The sequence below is a fragment of the Drosophila ananassae genome, chromosome 2R (genome assembly GCF_017639315.1).
Source record: "Drosophila ananassae strain 14024-0371.13 chromosome 2R, ASM1763931v2, whole genome shotgun sequence".
Classification (NCBI taxonomy): Eukaryota; Metazoa; Arthropoda; class Insecta; order Diptera; family Drosophilidae; genus Drosophila; species Drosophila ananassae.
The window spans coordinates 6150592-6171127 of record NC_057928.1 but is presented as its reverse complement, the minus strand read 5'-3'; the positions used below and the strand labels follow the sequence as shown (position 1 = coordinate 6171127).

Genomic DNA, 20536 nt, shown 5'->3' with positions numbered 1-20536 from the left:
TTCTGGGCAAAGTGCGCTTGGATCCATCAGCATCCTTTTATGCCGAGCCCTGGAGACATTCGCTTTGGTAAAACCCGAACTAAGTCGAAGGACGGACCTGACTCCGTCTGCTCTACTTCGTGTGGGCCGAATAGCTCGTTCACCGCCCAAGCGGGCATGGTACGGACCTGCTTATCGAGCTCCTGGCTCCAGCTACTCCGAAGCCATGGCTCCATAATCAATGGACGCGCCATTCTTCCGTGGCTGACGTCTGGAATAAATGTTAATTTTTTAAACTTCCCGTCGCTTTTTATTGTTTATGCGATAAGAAACATGGCTATGCACTTCAATACCCTTTGACTTTCCTGACATACAAAATGTAACACAGCCTTGTTTTTCTACGTAGATATCATTCTATTATCCTAACATAAATGTATTTCGGTTGTTCTATGTAGTTGAGTTTGGATTTTTTTTTTTGAAAACTTTTAGACAAAATGCTGGTCTTTTCCCGTGGGAACCGGCTCCGATTTGGAGTCATCTTCCGCCAAACTCAATGTGTCAACTGTCGCCACTACGGCAAGAAAGGCAAGGAAGTAGACAAGGAGCTCTTAAAGGAAATGGAAAAGCGATACCAGATATTCGCCAAAACTGACTCCAAATCGCTGTTGAAGAAACACCTCACCCAGGAGATCTTTGACAAGCTGAAGACCAGGACGACGCCCTCGTTCAACTCCACCTTGTTGCACTGCATCAATTCGGGTTTGTGCAATCCCGACTCCGGTGTCGGTATTTACGCCCCGGATGCCGAGGCCTATAAAGTTTTTGGCGCCATCTTTGATCCTATAATCGAGGAGTACCATCGAGGATTCAAGAAGACGGACAAGCACCCGGAATCGTGCTATGGCAGCGGTAAGGACTTTCCCAACCTGGACCCAGACAACGCCTTCATTGTGTCCACCCGTGTGCGTTGTGGTCGATCTGTGCAGTGTTATCCCTTCAATCCGTGCCTGACCGAGCAGCAGTACGCGGAGCTTCAGTACAAGCTCTGCTCAGCACTGCACTCCCTCGAGGGCGAGTACTTTGGTACCTACATGCCCCTGGCTGGAATGGACAAATCGACGCAGCAGAAGCTTATCGATGACCACTTCCTGTTCAAGGAGGGCGATCGTTTCCTGGAGACGGCTGGTGCCTCTCGCTTCTGGCCCAATGGCAGAGGCATCTTCTTCAACAAAAAGAAGAACTTCCTGGTGTGGGTCAACGAGGAGGACCACATCCGCATCATCTCAATGGAAAAGGGAGGGGATCTGGGCAAGGTCTACGACCGCATGATTGGCGGCGTGGAGGCGCTCGGCAAGAAAATTGAATTCAGCAGGGACGAGCGGCTAGGCTTCCTCACATTCTGCCCCACGAATCTCGGAACCAGCATTCGCGCCTCTGTGCATATCAAACTGCCCAAGCTCAACGCCGACAAGGAAAAGATGCAGCAGCTGGCGGACGAGTACCACCTGCAGGTGCGCGGCACCAGTGGCGAGCATTCTGAGGCCAAGGGCGGTGTGCACGACATCTCCAACAAGAGACGCATGGGCCTCACGGAGTACCAGGCGATCAAGGAGATGCATGACGGAATTAACGCCCTGATTGAAGCCGAGTGCAATGCCTAGATTTCTCCTCGAGACCCACGGACGGAAAGACCAAGCCACTTCAAATTTCTAGTAGATAACATAAATTTTTTCATGACTTAATTTAAAGTATATTTTTCTAAAAATCAACTCAGTAATATTATAAAGTATATTAAATACGTTCCATGGCGTGAAAACATCCGAGGGATGCCAGTGAAAAGTCTGTTTGCAATACATTGAGATTTAATAATTTGTTTAAGGTCCAGATATGATTTGCAGACTCTACCAGATACTTAATGGAAGCCGGATATCCCCAAGGAAGTGTCCTGGACCACTACTCACATACACTTTAAACTGCCGACATGCCCAGTCCCATCAGGCAATATACACGAAGCTTACTTTAAGTCTCTCACGGAAGGCGATTGCACTTTTATATAATTCCAGATGTCGCGCAGAAGCAGCTAATGGCCTACGAAGATATCTAGATAGTCTTGTAAGCTGGTAGAATAGATGGAACTTAAAGATTAGTCCTCGGAAAACCACCCATCTTTGATTCACTCTCAACTGTCTTATGCATAAACCCACAAATCGACTCTAAAGAGTTACTAGCGGGAAGCCAATAGAGGCAAAGTATGTATATATCTTGGCATCAACCTGGATAACCGGCCTGCGTGGCCACAGAATACGGAGGTTCATTAATAGAAGAAGCACCATGCCGTTAAGATGCAGAAGGACTGTGTATTGCTCCAATATGGCTTCAGGGAATCTAAATTTGGGGGATCGCAGCCAAATCAAATCAAGGACAACGTTTCCAGGTCACAATTTCCCTGGGATGCACCCGGATTCACACTTTATAGAGACCTCAATATACACACTGGGGAGGAGCACACTAGCAGATATAGTGATAGGATACACCGACACTTCAGCACACTTGTAAGGAGACTGCTTCCCGCTCGCCTCCTAAGGCGACTCCTAAAACCATTGATGACTTAGGCCCAGGACTCTGGAACTCACTTTAGCCTAGCCTCACGTCCTTTCTAGAATAAATATGAAATACCCTGTTCTCATTTCTATTAAAACTCACATTTAATTGGGTTTTTTATTTGATTTTTTTTTTTATTTTTTAATAATTTTAATTCTTTTATAAACTTAAGGCTTAAAATAAAAGTATTTAAAGTTCTTTTTTTGTTTTTGCTTGACACAGAAGTCAAAATGTTTTACATTGTTTGGTTGTTTGGTTGTAATTAAGCAAATGTTTTTTTTGTCAAATAGTTATCCATTGAATAGCTGTTGCTGCTTGGTGGTGGGTGCAATGGGTGGCAGGACGAGACCACTGCCTGTTCCCGCAACTCTCAAAGTATACGAAAATGCCGAAAGTCGCCGGGCTGGGACAGTTGCTTCCCATCCGCACCATCGCCGCAAGCTCGAGCCAAAGATCTGCTGCTGCTAATCGTAGTTGTTCTTACTGTTTTGTTTTATTTTTTTGTTGATTGTTGCGTGTTCCCCGGCTGCCGACTACTGTTGGAGAGGTGGTGGTTCCAGGTGCAAGATCAGCGCCGCCGGGGGGACGATGCTCGGCGGTGTGCAAACAATTTACAGGCTCTTCTCGAGCTTGATCAGCTCGGTGATGCCATCGTACATCTCCTTGACGGCATCGAATTCGGTGAGACCCATGCGACGCTTGTTGGAGATGTCGTAGACACCGCCCTCAGCCTCGGTGTGCTCGCCGCGGGTGCCGCGCACCTGCAGGTTGTACTTGGCGGCGACCTCCTCCAGCTTGGCCTTGTTGGAGGCCAGCTTGGGGACCTTGATGTGCACGGAGGCGCGGATGGTGGTGCCCAAGTTGGTGGGGCAGAAGGTCAGGAAGCCGAGACGGTCGTCGTGGCTGAAGGGCACACGCTTCTCGATCTCGTTGACGGCAGTCACCAGACGCTTGTAGATCTGGCCCAAGTCACCGCCCTGCTGCATTGAGATGATGCGGAGGTGATCCTCCTCGTTGCACCAGACCAGGAAGGTCTTGGCATCGTTGTGGTAGATGCCACGACCGCTGGGCCAGTAGCGGCAAGCGTTGGCGGTCTGCAGGAAGCGATCGCCCTCCTTGAACAGGAAGTGGTCGTCGATCAGCTGCTGCTGGACGGCCTTCTCCATGCCGGTCAGAGGGTAGAACTTGCCCTTAAGCTCGCCCTCGAGTCCGGAGAGGGTGGAGCTAACCTTGCCCTCCATCTCCTTGTACTGGGCCTCGGTCAAGCAGGGGTTGAATGGGTATCCCTGCATGGAGCGGCCGCAACGGACGCGAGTGGAGATCACGTACTCGTTGGTGGGATCAACGTTGCCGAAGGTGGCAACATCTCCGAAGTTGGAGGCCGGGTGCTTGTCGGTCTTCTTGAAGCCACCATGGTAGTCCTCGATGATGGGGTCGAACAGGTCGGCGAACACTGTGTAGGCCTCGGCATCGGGGGCGTAGATGCCAACACCGGAATCGTGGTTCTCCAGGCCAGACTGGATCACATCCAGCAGGGTCGACTTGAAGGTGGGGGTCACCTTGTTCTTCAGGTTGTCGAAGACCTCCTTGGTCAGGTACTTCTTCAACAGCGACTTGGAGTCGGAGGCAGCCAGCTTGGCATAACCCTCCTCCAGTTTAGCGAGAACAGCGGCATCAACCATGGTGTCTTGTTTGCTGCAAAGGCGAGGAGAAAAGAGTGAGGGGTTGACCATTAGTAAAAGGGCGTGGCACATTCAAGTTTTATTGTTTTCTGCTTTTTTTTTTAAGTTAAGGCTATCTTTGTTTTGTGGCGCCTAAAAGTCGGCAACATGTTTTCTTGCTTCTGGTTTCCTCAATTCCTGCCTGTTTGCCCCGCAATTAGTTTCGGGTTATGGCCATGTGCTGAAACTCGACTTTTTTGTGGCACGCGACCGCCAGATATACCCCATTCCCCTAGCCCACCCAAGCCCATAACACCCAACGTTCCTCACACCCCTAAACATTCCAGAAACAGTGGGTCGCATACAATTTGCGGAGAGACTTGGACACCCCAAAAATTCTATATTTTATACTATTTTAATTTAAAAATTCAAATCTAAAAAGTTATTAATAATTACTAATTATATATATTTTTGATAGTTTAAGGTATGTAGATTAAAGCTTAACTATCTGTTGTTTAATTGTTAGTTTATTTATCCACAAGAGTATATGTATGGATTTATCTTTCCATTCCAAAAATATTATAAACTATTTATTATATAAATAGTTTATATTTATTTATTATATAAATAGTTTATATAATAAATTCCATTTATATATCCACTTTTCATAAAAAACCTTGGTTAGGCTTACATTGTAGATACATTTCATGTGATGTTAAGGTACTTATTTGATGTACAGATTCTTCACTTAATAAAATAAATATAAAAAATAAAAAACCTTCTTAAAAACTATGATATTTAAAAACTTTTCATTTAAATATGTCAAACCCACTGTACACCACCCATTTTTCAGTGGTGGTGGAAATACTATGTGCTCTGTGTGTCTCTTGTTTTCGGTGGTGGTTGGGATCCGACTATAAAATTTGCCGGTTGCCGCTGAATACGCAAATCGACGGCCCACTATATGTAGCGTATGTAGCCGGCCCGTGGCTTGTGGGCCGTGGCCCGTCCCTGCCTCCGTCCCACGCCCTGCTCTCGCCTCCGATCATGCGCACTACCAACACGGCAATGGCGATGGCGACGGCGAAGGGCCGAAGTCCTGGACAAGCGACCAGGGCGCAATAATAATTTTTTTATGGCACTTTATTTTTGGGCGCTTGTCAGACAGTGCTCAGCACGCACTCCAGCCACCAACCCAAACAGACACACAAACACACATGACGTCAGCCCCCTTCCAATTTCCCCTTTTTCCGATACAGACAACCGCTGTCTAGGAGACCTAGGCCAAATAAGGCCGGATCCCAGGATACACACCCATCTTCTCCAGCGGCAGCAGCCGTGGCGGTGCCGTTGGGCTCGCCATTGGCCACCTCGCCCTCGATCACCTTCTCCTTTTTGTCCTTGGAGGCGCAGAGACCCATTTTCGGTAGTTTAAGATTGGTTTTGTAGAGTTGGTTGTAAAGTTTCAAAAACGTTTTCAAAAATTTGGCGTTTTCTTGGTCACAAAGTCGTGTGGTTTGTTTCTTTTTTGTTTTTTATACCCTTGCAGAGGGTATTATAATTTTATTCTTTTTTTTGTATAGAAAAACAGAATGTTTGTGTTTTTTTTTTTGCAGTTTTGCAGGTAAAATGAAATCACAATGCAGCTTTAGCTCTAAAAGGATCGCTCACACAAACACACACACACAAAGACACACAGACACGCTTGGCTTAAATGTATTGCTTTTGATTCAGATTTTTAGGGATTTTTGTTTTTAAGATTTGGGTTTTTGGTTTTTGGTTCTTGGATGATTGGTGGTCTGCTTCGTTGGTATGAAAATAACGGACGCAATATATTTAGAATATTTTGTTGGTCGCTCTTTTCCAGATTCCGAAGACTTGGCTTTTCGCTGCTGCCGCGCCCAAATGTATACTACACTAAACAAACACTACACAATGCTATTGGGGGAGCGAAGGACTTGCTGACTGCTGCTCGGCTGGCTGACTACTGGCTCTGGCTCTGACTCTGGCTCTGTATCCTGCTCTACTCTGGCTCTGCTCTGCAAAATATTTAAGCGCGCGCGAACAAGGACGAACAGGCTCAATCGGCAAATTGAAAGGAACTGGGAACCGGGTACCGGGAACTGCAAACTGGGCGCCCGGAGAGCGGTCGCACCCAAGGGCCCGGAGTTTACAACCGGCAAGCGGCATTCAGCGCTCACTCAGCGGGGAGAGTCCGTGCTACGCTCCGGCTGTCTCTCCGGCTCAGAATCCAAGTACCGTGGAGTACTACGACATATTTGCCGAAAATTCTCAATAGTCGTTATAATTTCGGTGGATGGTTTGGTTTGGTGCGTGGTTGGGTTCAGTTCAGTTCAGTTGAGTTCGGTTCGGTTGGGTTCGGTTTTAGTTCGTTCGGTTGGGTGTCCTTTGAGGGGTTGAAGCAACCGGCAGCATTAGCAGCATTGCCTATCCGCAGGCGCCGGCCCAAACTGTTGCCGGATGAGCAGCAACATAATGCGGAAGGATATATTTACACGATGCGCTGGACCTGAACCTGAACTGAACCGAGCCGAGCTGAGCAAACCCTCCACCAACCAACCACCCATCCATCCACCCAACTCTTGGCCCGAATCAATAAAATTTATAGCACGCGACAGCGGCAGGCAGCTGGGAATTGTTGAGTCGGTCGGTCAAGTCAACTTCAAGTGTGAAATGTGCCCTGGCAATGACAGGAATCGGTGGTGCCTCAACCCGTCGCAGGGGTGAGGAGGACTCGACTCACTCCTCCCCCTTCAAGAGCTCCTCGAGTGTGTAAAAAATCAATTACTCGGCAAATCAAAATCAAAGCCAGCTTGCCGGGTTCCCAGGACAAGGACGCGAGCACTTGAGACTTGAGGCACTGGAAACTCTTAAAGTCGGCGGGGGAACTAGTGAGCTCAACTAGTTCCAAGCTCATCATTGCATGCCTCGCACACATTAGGCCCTGACGGATAGCCACCCACCACATCCACCTCATCCCCTCCTTACTTTTAGCCTTTGTTTTGTTTAAGCTAATTTCATTTGCAGCTTCAATTACTCAGTCAGTAGAAAAAGTGGAAACAAAACGAAAACACAAGGGGTAGTCGGGCCTGAGTCTGAGCTGGCTGAGTAATCGCATCCGATCACTTTTCCTCATCCACTTCCACTTCCACTTGGCTTGCCAGCCTCAGCTCGTAGCTTTATTTTTCGTTTTTCACTCCATAAATATATAAATACATATTGCAAACTATTCGCCATCTGAGCCGCAGCCTTGGCAAGTGTTTATTGATTGTGGAAATTTCTACGGCACCGCTCTGGAGTTATGACTGGTCGGTCTCCAGGCCCGATTCGATTGCCACTCCACTATGAGTAATCTGGGGCTCGTTAAGATAGTGGGCTTTTGCAAACTGCAATAATGTACCCAAACCACCACCCGACCCGTGACTGGTAAAGTCTCCAGTCCTAAGTGGCACGGAATCTCGCAAGATAATGGTAATGACTTATTGGCCTGCCTAGCTGACGTTGGAACTAATCAATTAACTCAAGTGCTCAGCCCCAGATAGGGAAACTGGAGCGAGTACACAGTGCCCGCGGGGGCAGATGAAAAGATGGAGGAAAACCCCATTAGGGGAAAGTGAATCAGGCAAGGATGTTCTCCTGCAGGCACTTAAAAGCCAAGCAAATCGAATTAAGCCGGCGCACCATTGAAAAAACTGATTTCATTATGTAACCCTTGATGAGCGGCAATCGGATGAGGTGGCAGGAAAGGGCCAGCGAACAGAAGGCAGTACAACCCTTGCTACTATCGCCAGGATCAGGGCCAGGTCAGGCAGCCGAGCAGCCAAGCAGCTCAAGAATACAAAGCAAACGCACACGCGTCACCAAGTCGGCTTAATTCGGCCAATTAGAGCCCTGGCTTTATAACGATATCACGCACTGAACGCTGATTTTTTGCAACCGTCAAGGCTTGGCAACAATTCGCGAATGGCTGGCGTTGAAAACCAGCGAAAGCCAAAACACCTGCCATTACCGGAGAGCCGTAGCTGGAGCTGGAGCTGGAGCTGGCTGGAGCCGAAGCAAGAGAGTAGATGAGAGCTGGGAGCAGTAGTAAAAGTAGAAATAGACTGATTTTGGCCAGATAAGCAGAAGGCTGATAAGCTTTAAAGTTTCAATTGTAAACCACCGAAAGGAGCCAAGTTGATAAGATTGGGCGGAGATGAGTGCAAACACTTCTCCAAATCTACAAGTGGTTGTTTGGCAGAGCTATCAGGCCGTAAAAGTGACAGTAAAAGAATTCAAATAGAAAATCGCATTGAATCGCTGGAATTTGGCAAGCCCCAGTGCCAGTGCCAGTGCAATGGGCAAGTTTATGGTCGACAGGCCGTCAGTCCGTCAGTCCATCCGCTGGTCGTCTGGCCGTTCACCCGAGAAATCGCTGCAATAGTTTCCTTCTTTAATTGCATCGCCCGGCGATTTTGGCCACTCTATTGCACAAAGAAATTGGCAAGTGTTTGAAAACAATTCCGAATTTCGGGAAATTGGACAACGCATACGTGAGTGACTGCAACGGGAAATTGGCCAGGCCTGGCCTGGTCAGTGGCCGGCCGGGCACTCCAAACTGTTGGCCAGGTTCGATAAGGGGAGTGGAAACTTTAGGCCTAGCCAAAATCATAATTGATAGATAACCGAAATGAGTAAGCCCAGCACACATTCGGTCACACACTCATTACAGCCGTTGGATTGTTGGATCGACATTAATTGAATCTGGGATTGCCCGACATGGACATGGTCATCCCCTATCCCCCGACACCCATTCCAGCAGCCAGCAGGCGGCAGCATTCTGCCAATAATATTCTGGCTGTGACATGAATTCGACATAAAGCTCTTATTAATATCTGGCATTATAGGGGTGAGGGTGAGTTTTGGGTCAAGGGGTGAGTTGGGCTAGGAAGCACTGGGTCGGGTCTGCTGGTCACCCGCATTCAGTCCTCAGATCTCCCTACTTGTTAATATTTTTCCTCGGAAGAGGTTCCTAATTTAATTAAAATTCTTTTGGCAGAACGTCAAAGAGACTCACACTCAATTAGGCGGAATCTGAAGAAATGAAACTATATATACGAACTGCAAGAGTGTGGGTCTGTGCAGACCAAATATGAGGATGAAAAATAGTGCCCAGCAAGTGGCAAATACATATATCTGCCGCAGGCACTACCCGGATGTCGTTGATTTAAATTTTCGCTGTCTGGGAAGACAATCAGCGAAAATCAGACGATGCTTCATTAAGCCATAGAGGCAGCAAAGGGTTTATAAGTAGGATGTTCGGAATTCTGTGGTAAAAAAAAAAGAGTTGATACTGTGCCAGAAATATTTATATAATTTTTATTATAATTAAAACTGTCACAATGTAGTCTCCTTTAATTTAAATTCCTGTTGGAAAGGCTTTTTTTATCTTTTGAATTATTTTACATATTTCTACATGGGCACCTTGGCGCCACCTGGTGGACGTGTTTTACAAGCGTAAGTATCTTTACATGGCTTTCTACACAAAGTTAACCCATTGGATGTAAAAAAAGAGAAAATCGATTGAAATATTTCCCAAAAAGCTTTCAGTAAGAAATTTCTTTTGAAACGTCCTTGAAAAGTTAAGCGACGAAATAAAAAGCTTTCTCCCTTTTAGAAAGCTCCCCTTTCATTCATACAAACAGTAGCGTCAGAAATATTGGACCCGCCAGACACTTTTCGCTGAAATCATTTTTCAGCAATTCGATTTGTTTACGTTTTTTTGCGTTCTGAAATTACAGATAGTCCAAATATTTGTTTATTTACTCGCTAAATGAATTGTGAGTCCAATCGCGCAGACTTCTATTATTTGAAATTGATTGGCTGGCACACCCACACCTACACCCTTTCTCCCGAATGCGATTTCATTTCCTGTCTAGCCAAATAACCCAGCCCAGCTCCGATTATGCAACTGGAGAGAACGAACATTAAACTTTTTGTTTGGCCTGGGAAAATAGAAGCGTTACCTTGCTAACTATCCAGCTCTGGGGGAAAATGGATTTTCCTATCATTGTGACAAGTTAATCGGCATGCCAGTTCCTCGGCGAGCGGAGCGGAGGAGGCCTGCCTCTGTTTTCCCGACTCTGCCTTTTCCGCTTTATTCATTCGAGCGCTTTAATGGATCTCAATTGAATAATTAACAGCAACGTGCCAGAGGCACTCAGTTTGCACAACAAATTTTCGCGATTTGTTTGCTAGCTGGCACTATACACTATCTATGATATGTATATGTTTACAAAAAGAAGCCAAATTCATAAGCAAATTCCCTCGTAAACTTGTCAGCTGTTGGCTGTTCCTCCACCTATGAGCCTTTGGAATCTAAGGGGCATGGCCATCCTACCAGATACCCTACCTCCCCCCAGGTAGGCGAGTATCTACAATCGAGTGTATCTGTGGTGGTGCTTTTGTTTTGCCTTTTTGCTGTGGCGGGTTGTGTTTGTGGCATTTGGTATTTTTAGCAGCCGGCATTAAATCAACCCGAACTAAATTTGGCCGGGCATCGGCCATTCGATCGGACCTTCCCTTCCTCGCCAACCGCCACTGGCGGCTTATATAATTGCCATTCTGCCCGCCCAGCATAAAATGAAATTTCTTCCTCGAGTTATGCAATCGCCTGGCATTGACCACGAAAATGAGTGTTTTGTTGCCTTTCTCATTCGATGTGTGGTGGGTGGGAGGGTTCAAGTTCAGGGCAGCTGCTGACGGGGGAGCCGAAAGCAAAGGAAGCCAAACAATGTGCAAACTGTCGCCTCTTATCTGGCAGTCGCTAACAGGGCTCTAACACGGGCCAATATCTTATCGGAATCGATACAGAAACCACTAGCTACCGCCACCTTCCATCCAAGAGCCAACGAACGCCCGACCTTAACCGCTGCACCACCCTCCCGTTGCACTTGGCAGGCGGTACAGTTCTGCGTTCATTGGCATTTGGCCGCAAAATCGCAAGACTGTCGGACAGTTTGCCAGACCGTGGCCAAACAAGTTTCTGCTGGCTGGCCAATAAATGCAAAAAAAAAACTGCATAACTATAAGCTTGAAGCTCTAAGAGCCGCCCGTATAAATTTCTTATTTGCCGGTAACCGGTTTTGAATTGCAAAAATGCATCGGTGACTCAACTGGGGATGTGAAAATTGCACAAAAGCTGGAAGCACGAAGGCACTGCTTCATCACGAGATACATTTTAAAGATTTAACTTTTATAGATTTAAATAATTAATAATTAACAATTAACATCACTAGGTAGCACATGGCAACAAAAAAGTAAAAAAGAGTGAGGGTTCTAAAGTATCTTTACCATTTTAAATGGAATTGCGAGATAGGAACCTTCAGTTGCCATAAAACCATAAATTTGAAATACTTTTGCATACACATTGCAGTAATTAAATTAGTTCACATTACTAATTAAAATTTAAACTTAATTTTTTCACCAAAAATTAAAACTATTCAAGGGAAAAGAATTCACAATTAATTGAATTTAATTTAAATCGAAATTCGAGTCACCAAATACTTTAGGAATATCAGAAACTAACTTTAGATGCCACAAAACTTATTTAATTTAAATATAAAATCTTAGCGATACACTAGTATCTGTATCTGTGAGATACAGCTACTGTTCAGCAAAATGTTCACTTGCTCTGCAGTTTTTGGCTTTGGAGAACGGCTCACCTTTGCAACCGTAGAATTCAACGTCCAACGATACAATGATCGGAATATTCTGTTCTTTGGCCCAACAGACTGCAGTCGGGGCTGGGCTATAGGCTATAGCCGACGCCGGCAGAGCCAGTGGCAGAGCGGACACCCTTCCTTCTTTCACTTTCAAACTACCCGAACACAGACCCACAACCCACACCGACACAGATACGGATACGGATACTGGCAGCCGGCAGAGCGACAGAGAGCCGAAAGCTGCCGCACATCGGGCCTGCCGCGGTGTGCGTGAGTATCTGTGTGTGTGCCTCCTGCTGTGGCATCTGCCGTGCCTACGAACGCGCCTGTGTATGGGTGCGCGGCGACGATTGACGTAGGACGTGACGTTTGGCCAAACGGCAGAAAAGTAAAGCTCGCGCCCGCTGGCACTGCGAAAGCTTCCCCACACCGACGCACTGCACCCACACCAGGGCAGATGGCCGCGGCGAAAAGGAAAGTGTTCCGTTCGGCCGCCCGCAAACGGCTAGAAAAGTGCATGTGTAGCTCAGCTCCTCCATGGCCCGGTGCGAGTGTGGGAGCGAGAGGAAAGCCACTTCTTGCAGTCGCAAATGATGTCTTGGTGCGCACAGGAGGCTCCTCTGCAGCGAATCCGTGCGGCGGGTGTGGGATCCAGATACAGATACCGCCCGCCCGCCCGGCACCCATACTGGGACGGGCCTTCATTGCTTAATTATGACTAGCAATCGCGGGCCGGGAACGGCCCGGTGTGCGACGAAAGTAATCAAGGCAAGTGGTGCAGCTACACCAGTTACCAGTTACGGCCGTGGGGAAGTGCAAATATTTAGATTCGGTTTCGCAGATCCCGCTCAGAGTTACGAAGCTTAAATATAGTTTAGAATCTAAAAAGAAACTGAAAAAGAATATACTATCTCCGATGACACACTCCATTGCCCAAAAGCGAAATCAAAACTTTTTATAGCTTTTAGAGACCTAAAACTTGTATAATATTTTAGATAATAAATATTCCCAGTTATATTCCCAGCTTTCTTACAAAAATTCCATATTTTAGGGGAATATTACTGGAATTTTTATTACAATTGGTAGAGCTACTTTATGGAAAGTTTAGGCTGCCAAGCATAGCCAGATATTCCGAGTCAAGGAGGATCAACTTTATTAAATATAGATATTCTATAACTATACTATATAAAACACCTCATATTCGAGAAATCTGTTGTTTTTGGCCAAATAGAAAGCAAACAAACGTCGCAGCCATAAATTTTGGCACTAATACCGCCATATAGACTGAAAAATGTTGTGATAAAATGTAAAAGATATAGACAAAATTGGGGGAGATGCTATACACAATAGAGATGGGTGCCAACTAAAATCTATTACACATGTTCGTAGAACGAACTAGTACTAGTACACCTTTCTGGCGGCCCCCCTTTTATTATTTTTCAACAAATAAACATACGATCCCCGACAAAAGTCTTGAACTTGATATTGAAATGTCGAACATCTAAGGCTTTTGGGCGACCCACACAGCAGCAGCATAAGACATATGTTGGGTCGTCGGAGGAGGAACATATTCATTTGTTACTGAACGAAAACTGAGGGAAAATATTTGAACAGTTGCCAAAGACATTTATGCAACGTCGAAGCACATATAGGAACCTCATCTTTATACCTAAAACCCAGCCATCGACGTGTTGTTTTTGAAAAACACACGACTTTTGCTTTTCATCGGCGCACGAATTTTCCACGGGCGGTCATTAGAGATGTATAGGTAAACTCGTAGATATATAGATTCAGATTAATTTCTGATACATATTTAATGGCTGCCAGGCGACAAAGACGCTTATATAACCCAGAGGCAGAAGCAGAAGTGAGGCGCTTTCGCATTTTCAATTTCTTCAATCTTCGGTGGCTGTCAACGAAACGTTTCGTTTTCGTTTTCATTTTCAATTGCTGGCGTCGAGTGGCGCTGAGATTACGTAAATGCGCCCAGACCAGCCCAGCCCAGCAGCTTCTGGCATCCCAGCGAGAGTCCTAACCAGCCGGCAAACTTTTGGGGGGCTGGTGCCGGATAGGATGGATTTCGAGTAGAACAATGGCACTAAGCCCCCAGCTAGAAACTAACAAGTGGGGGAAAAGCGAATCGGCATATACTAGAGCTCGCAGCGGGCTGACCTTGAAAAGCTTGCGAAACAAGCGCACGGATACGTAGATACAATAGCGATACAGTGACTGCCATACATCGCCACTCTGTTGACACACACTTGAGAAAGGTACGAGTATATGGAATGTACATATCGCTTCCCAGGGAGATGCATATGACAAGCCTACACGGGCTGAGCCTCGGCTTATTCGGAGCTTCCCATGATCTGAGTAATCGGACTACGTGCTGGGGCTTGCATAACACATTCCCGAATGTGGATACATATGTATCCACTTATGTTTACAAAGTGCTTAGTGGTCTGACCACAGTGGTGGAGATCTGGGCGTTAATGTGAGCGCCAGAAGCTGACGCAGAGCAATGAGCAAGCCATTTGAAATATGTGCTACTAATTAGATCAATTTGCGGCCAGCCAAGCACGAGTCAGCTCGCTATCCGAGCACTTGGCTGTGAAATTACTGGAGGGGAGTTAGTTATAATTATTAACGTATAGATTTGAGAATGTCCAACCCGCAGAGAGCTCTGTCAGCTCTGCCTTTGTTTGCCAAACAATATTTTGGCAGAACATCAAAAGCGACGCTTGCCAAAAACAATTTTTTGCTCAGACGCGAGCCAAGTGCCCAAAATACACATCCGTCCGTATGTACAACATTATACTGGGTATATACCTTCATCTATGTAGCTGTGCCTGGGGGACACATCAAACAAGAGACACCTAGAATGAAGAGCTCTGTCCATCAGGAAGCGGCCAGACCAGACCAGACCAGATATGAGGCATGACGCTCTGCCAAAATAGGATCCCTCCGCAGCAGGAGATGCAATTGCATCCGAAGAAGCTAATTTAGGGGCGCGGAACAATGAAACAAACATGTAAACTGTTGCGCCACCGACTGCGTTTCCAAATATAAATAAACTTTGCATGGGGGGAGATCATGTGACCGCGCCAGACCAGGCCAGAGATTCGTCAGAGCTCCGCGGGCGACAGGTCTCATAATGGCCCGTCCAAACGCTTTGCATCATTTCGATTTCCATTTCATTTGTGTTTTCAGCGAATGGGCAGCCAGCCAAATACTAGGAGCCAGGCAGCCAGGTGAAGCCAGGGCAGGGCAGGGTAGGGCGGGTTAGGCCATATCCTTGAACACCTGGGCAAGGACAAGGCTTGCGTGCAACCAGGAGCTCGATTAATATTAATGGAAAATCTATTGCGGCAATTCGAGGAAGTGGAGACCGGCCACATGGTCTCATAAATAAACCGTAAACTGCACATACAGCAGAGCTCTGTGCTCCGGCCTGTGTGGCATGGAGTGGAGCTGTCGGGCTGTCCGCCCGAGCACAGAACATGAGACAAAAATAACAGCAAATTGTGGACCCTGCCCCGTCATCCCAGTCATGGGGATCCAACGAATTCGCTGATGCTGCATTGCCACTGTCGCCAAGCGAACACTACCCCATGGCAACTATTCTCTGTTTTTTTTAGCCCGAAGAGAGAAGTCACCCAAGGTTGTTGAACCCGCCACTGCCACACGCTGCGCCCGATGCGGAACCGGTGAACAGAAATATCAAATTTAAAAACTCAAAAATGTACAGAAATAATACAACTAATTCAACGGGGTGCAACTTACAGCTCTCCCAGCAGCTGGGCCTCCTTGATCGACTGGATGAAGGCATTGGTCTCGCCCTTGATGAAGTCCTGGGTGGCATCCTTGACCTGGGCCAACGGCTTGTTTGGCTGGTGGCCGGCCAGCAGCCTCTCATCCACATTGCCGCCACTGCCATTGGCAGCGCTTCCGTTGGTGGGAGCTCCATTCTCGCCATTGGTATTGGCCTCAGTCAGGGATTTCGGTAGTGGGATTGGCATCTTGTCGGTTGCTTTCGCCGGAGAAGCTGGTTTCGGGGGAGTAGCTGGTTTCGGTGGTGCAACTACCGGAGCAGGAGTGGGTTGGGGTGCGGGCTTGGGAGCTGGGGCTTCTTCCTTTGGAGGAGTAGGCGGGGAACTGGGCTTCGCAACAACTGGTGCTGGCTTGGATGGCTCTGGCTTTGGTGCAGGTTTCGCCGCAGGAGCAGGTTCCTTCGCAGGTGGAGATTCCTTGGGAGGAGCTGGGGCCGGAGTGGGAACCTTTGCAGGAGCAGGATCCGCTGGCTTGTTGTCTAAAGCTGGAGCTGCTGGCTTGTTGGAACTAAACAACCAAGCTAATCGTTTGCTACAGAAAAAATAAAAAAATTATAAAAAAAAAAATAAATAAAAACAAAATTAAAAACTTAAAAGCTCTTAAAAAAGCATAAACTTAAAAGCAATATAAATTAAGTAAACAGTAAAATAATGAAAGGTATTGCTTAATTGCGACTTCCACATGGCTTTTCTGAATGAAAATTCCAGAAGCTTCCAATCGGAAGTCACTCGAGCGTGTCCGCATGGGAATTGCATTTCAGAGTAGAACCCACCTTTAACTCTAGGCACCGCCCACGTTTAAAAGCAATCAAAATCAAGCTACTTTCCGGCAAGTCAAGGGATAAATTTGCAAATCAAATGCTCTTTGGCGATTTCTGCGTTTTCGGCGTCCTATTGCGGCGGATGACAAAAGTAAAAGGAACTATGCAACTGACAGCAGTGATGGCCCTAATGGTTGGGGGGGCTGGTCATACTGCCCGAAGGGACTAACTGACTGATTATGCAACACTGATTTTTAATTTAAATTTAAATACTCATAAGTGAATTGCATTTTATTCAGTAAGTTAGCTTCCCTTATCCTTTTTTTATTCACTTTTATAAGTAAATTGCATTTTACTTAGTAAGTTAGCTTCCTTTATCCTTCTTTTGAGTTTTTGCCTCTGATTTCGTAATATGATTTACTTGGAAATATAGCCCAATCTCCCCTAGCGTTGCTTGGAAAAATTAAATGTCTAACGATAATGTTTTGAGTCATGCATTTAAGATGATCCAGCTTCGGGTTATGACTCTAAAAGTTGTTCAGACTCGTCCATGACATTTTCTATTACAATTAACCAAATATTCATCTACCGCCTAAAACGTAATACTATAATATAAGTCAGTCCAATAAATACATAGATTTAAATAAAATAATTACTAATTTGTATTTCATATTTCAACAATAATCTTATTATTTAACTGATTTCTTATAGACTTTAACCATTAAATTAGGAGCTCATTAGGAAAGTAAACCTGAAAAAAGCTTCCAGTCATCTTAAATCTGCAGTTCTGTAAAATGAGGTTTGAAAATCTGAACTCTACAAGTTAAACAAGTATAAGCAGAGCTATTTATTGCCCCATAAAATAGATGTTATACCTCCCGATGAGAAGGCGTGGCAATGGGATGGCCATGTAATAGTGGGCGGGTTCGCCAGCAGGACCCTATTCAGATCACAACTCGCCCATTTTCCACTCGAGTTACGAAATTGCTTTCTCCACTCCCCCAGCTCCCGAGGAGGCAGTGGCGGTAGAATTTCTCTGCTGTCACGTAGGCCAAATCGCAAATGAGCAATGCCCAGCCGGCGAAAGACTCGTGCGGCAAATAGATAAGCAAATAAACGAGCTCCGCTCCGAACAAACACCACCAAAAACCGGCCGAAACGCCGGCTGTGGCTGAGAACGGAAAAAACGAACTAATACACCAACAGGGTTCAATTATCACTTTCATTATTACGCTAATTGCCGGCAGATAGCAGCTGGGCGCTCAATGGTCTCTGTTTTCTTTCTTTTTGGCAAATTTGCGAATTCTGTTGGTGGCTATGAGTGTGGGCAGGTAGGGCGCTGATTGCACTTATCACGAATGAGAGTTAGAGCCACGAAAGCCAGTTGTTGGCCGGTTTGCTGGTGGGAGCGGGGAGTGCTCTCGTCATGTGACAGTGTGCTTGGGAAGTAACTTAGTTGCCAAATGCACGGATATTGAATAAGCAATATTTAGCACCAGGGAACGAGCCATAACGATCGATTGGCCGACAGCTGGGGCAGGAAAGCGAGATTGGGCTAATACATCAAGTGATACCGATTAGATTATAAACTTTGTGGTTTTTGCACTGATAGATATTGCGGCAAATACTATCACGGTGATTTATAAAATGCATTGAGGAGGCTAGACTTGAAGGCATATCTTAAAAAAAACAAGGTTAAATGAAACTTGAATAACCAACATGTATAAACCTTAAATACCCATAACAGTATGTGCCTGAACTGTTAGAAAGTAGATTATTTACTTATATTTGTTATTTATTGGCAGACACTACAGTTTTTTGAGAAATTTCTTAACCATCTTAAACATAAAACCAATATCGCCAATTTCGCCTTCTTCTAGTGTTAAGCCACTATAAATTTGGTCGGAATAAGAAATTATTTTGCTACAAAAGGCCCTTACTTAAAAGAAAACTCGGCCCAACCAAAATAATTAACCCACTTATTTAAATTTGTGAATATCCCTAATAAATCGAGTTATGGACTCGAGTATGGACTCATTTCAGAAGGTCCTGAAGCGCCCACTACACCATTATCTACATTAATTTTACATAGGCAACCATGGCCGAGCCTGAAAGTAGGCTACAAAATCGACCACCCCGCGTACTATGGCTCAGAAAATTGATTTTTGTGGCAAAAATTTATAACTCGAGAACGGTACAATATTTTTAAGTTCTGTTTCTTGAATTGTTTTATTAAAAGCTAATAGTTTAATAGTAAATTTGACTTTTTATTCCCTTCTCCCTTGCACTTACCGTATTTCGTCGACAGCGAATGTTAAATACCACAGTGCGAACATTTTGTTTTAGCTGAAAGTAGGAGAACATCGAAATAATCGTTTAATGAATATGTAAGTTGAGGAATTGTTCGCTAATGTATCTAAATGGCAATTCGCACACACACACGCACACTCCGCACCTCCATGCACATGCACTTGTTGGACTGACACTGGCTGACTGAGTCACTGGCCTCGAAAAGCGCAACAAATGACGTATCTGGTCTCCGGATTCGATCGAGTGAAGTCACATCCACGAGAGTCTCAGTAGCTCAATTGAAGCCGGGAAAGAACATATTGAAATAAGATTTAAGTTCGAGAGGAGTCAGCAGAAAGTCAGCAGTGCCGGCATTATTCAAGGTTTATTTATAAACAACGCGGCGGAGAGGAGCTCAAGAGCCAGCGCTGCGAAATGCAAAAAGAGTGCACGTGAACGTCGCGACTTTTGGGCAATCGGCCAGCCATCAGTCCTACTGGGTGAAAGCCGAAATGGGGGACTCTGCACCGGATGGCGCCCAGTGGACGCAAGGAAAGGGCTCTAAATATAGACCATTACAATCGCCATCGATCAATTATGGGGTTTTTTTTTGTCAATGCTCACAAAAACCCTCCGCTTTGGAGCTTTGTTTATCCCTCGGATTTGCGGTTACTTCTTGATTTGTTTTCTTTTTGCACACGCGGCGTATGAGCAATCTGCGAACACACACACAAAGTTACGTCACACGGTTGGGATGAGTGGGTGGGTGGGTGTGTGTTTGGTGGTATGGGAACGGATGGGAATGAGAAAGTTCTCATATGCATGCCCCTCACCATAAACAACCTCTTCGGCGTGCACTCACCTTTAGTATTGGATTATAAAATGGCCTAGAAAGGGTGACAAGTTCTGAGTGGTTTCGTGGGGTTCTCTTTCGTATGATTTTCGTTTTTAGGTTTTGGGTTTCGTGTCAAAAGACGTCTTCACAGCTAGCTAAATATCTCAGTTCGCCAGTTTACAAATTAAACTATTTTTTATTTGGATTGGTCAAGTAAAAATATTAATTTTGTCTCAGTCGGCGGGCCGCTGCTGTTGAATGCTTCTTTCAAATTTTTTCGACTGCCGTGCTCCGTGCGAAAATCGACTGCTCAACTGGCGGGCAAAAGCGTCGCCTCTACGGAAAAAGCAGACCCGAGAGCGCCGGAGAGCGCCGACGCCAATGTTTCCTAGCTGCACTTGCGAAGCTTTTCTCACGAGATGGGTGTCCCCCGGATAGCCTCCTCGCCCCCGGCTGGGCACAACCTAACTTTGGATATTTATTTATTTGCGATTGGAAGGTTGCTTTTCGGTTTGTTACTCACTCGCTTACGCTATACGGTAGCAATGTGTCGATAATCGAGCTAAAAATGGCCAGAACGGCTCGTCTAATCGATATAATATAATTAAATAACTTAATACTTACTAGCTCTTCTGGGCGGTTTATGGTGTACCTTATAAACTATCTCATTTCTCGGAAAAAGGTCCGCTTACGCCTTTCGTCTGCCAAAGACAAACATGTCCAGATAAGCGTCCAGTCATTCATTCAACAGTGCTATCTGTTCCGCAAAGCCAACTTAATTGGTCTCTCGGCGATATCAACTTATCACATACTATCCCAGTTTGAGAGCTACTGGAGCGGTGGGAAAAATGCATAGATA

At 45.8% G+C, this 20536-nt stretch overlaps 2 protein-coding genes across 3 annotated transcripts; one reads left to right on the top strand and one right to left on the bottom strand.

Moving 5' to 3' along the window:
- Positions 1 to 348: 348 nt before the first annotated feature.
- Positions 349 to 3153, top strand: LOC6493797 (arginine kinase). Its single transcript, XM_001958418.4, has one exon. It carries the CDS (start codon positions 474 to 476, stop codon positions 1638 to 1640), a length of 1167 nt encoding a protein of 388 aa, XP_001958454.1. The 5' UTR covers positions 349 to 473; the 3' UTR covers positions 1641 to 3153.
- On the bottom strand, positions 2689 to 19982 carry LOC6506151 (arginine kinase). 2 transcript variants are annotated; one of them, XM_001958419.4, is made up of 4 exons: positions 19705 to 19982; positions 18846 to 18899; positions 15746 to 16324; positions 2689 to 4275 (listed from the first exon to the last, which is right to left on the bottom strand). In XM_001958419.4, exons 2-4 carry the CDS (start codon positions 18887 to 18889, stop codon positions 3192 to 3194), a joined length of 1707 nt encoding a protein of 568 aa, XP_001958455.1. In that variant the 5' UTR covers positions 18890 to 18899; positions 19705 to 19982; the 3' UTR covers positions 2689 to 3191. The 2 variants fall into 2 exon arrangements, with proteins under 2 accessions (XP_001958455.1, XP_014764639.1); XM_014909153.3 differs by lacking the exons at positions 15746 to 16324; positions 18846 to 18899; positions 19705 to 19982 and adding exons at positions 5556 to 5895; positions 8115 to 8209.
- Positions 19983 to 20536: the final 554 nt, after the last annotated feature.

Bases quoted from the DNA above. Each gene is read 5' to 3' on its own strand.
- LOC6493797 (XM_001958418.4), top strand. From the start codon at position 474: ATGCTGGTCTTTTCCCGTGGGAACCGGCTCCGATTTGGAGTCATCTTC.
- LOC6506151 (XM_001958419.4), bottom strand. From the start codon at position 18,889: ATGTTCGCACTGTGGTATTTAACATTCGCTGTCGACGAAATACG. The intron at 16,325-18,845 runs GTAAGTGCAAGG...TTTTTTCTGTAG, and splicing joins TTCGCTGTCGACGAAATACG to CAAACGATTAGCTTGGTTGT. The intron at 4,276-15,745 runs GTAAGTTGCACC...TCGCCTTTGCAG, and splicing joins GCCCAGCTGCTGGGAGAGCT to CAAACAAGACACCATGGTTG.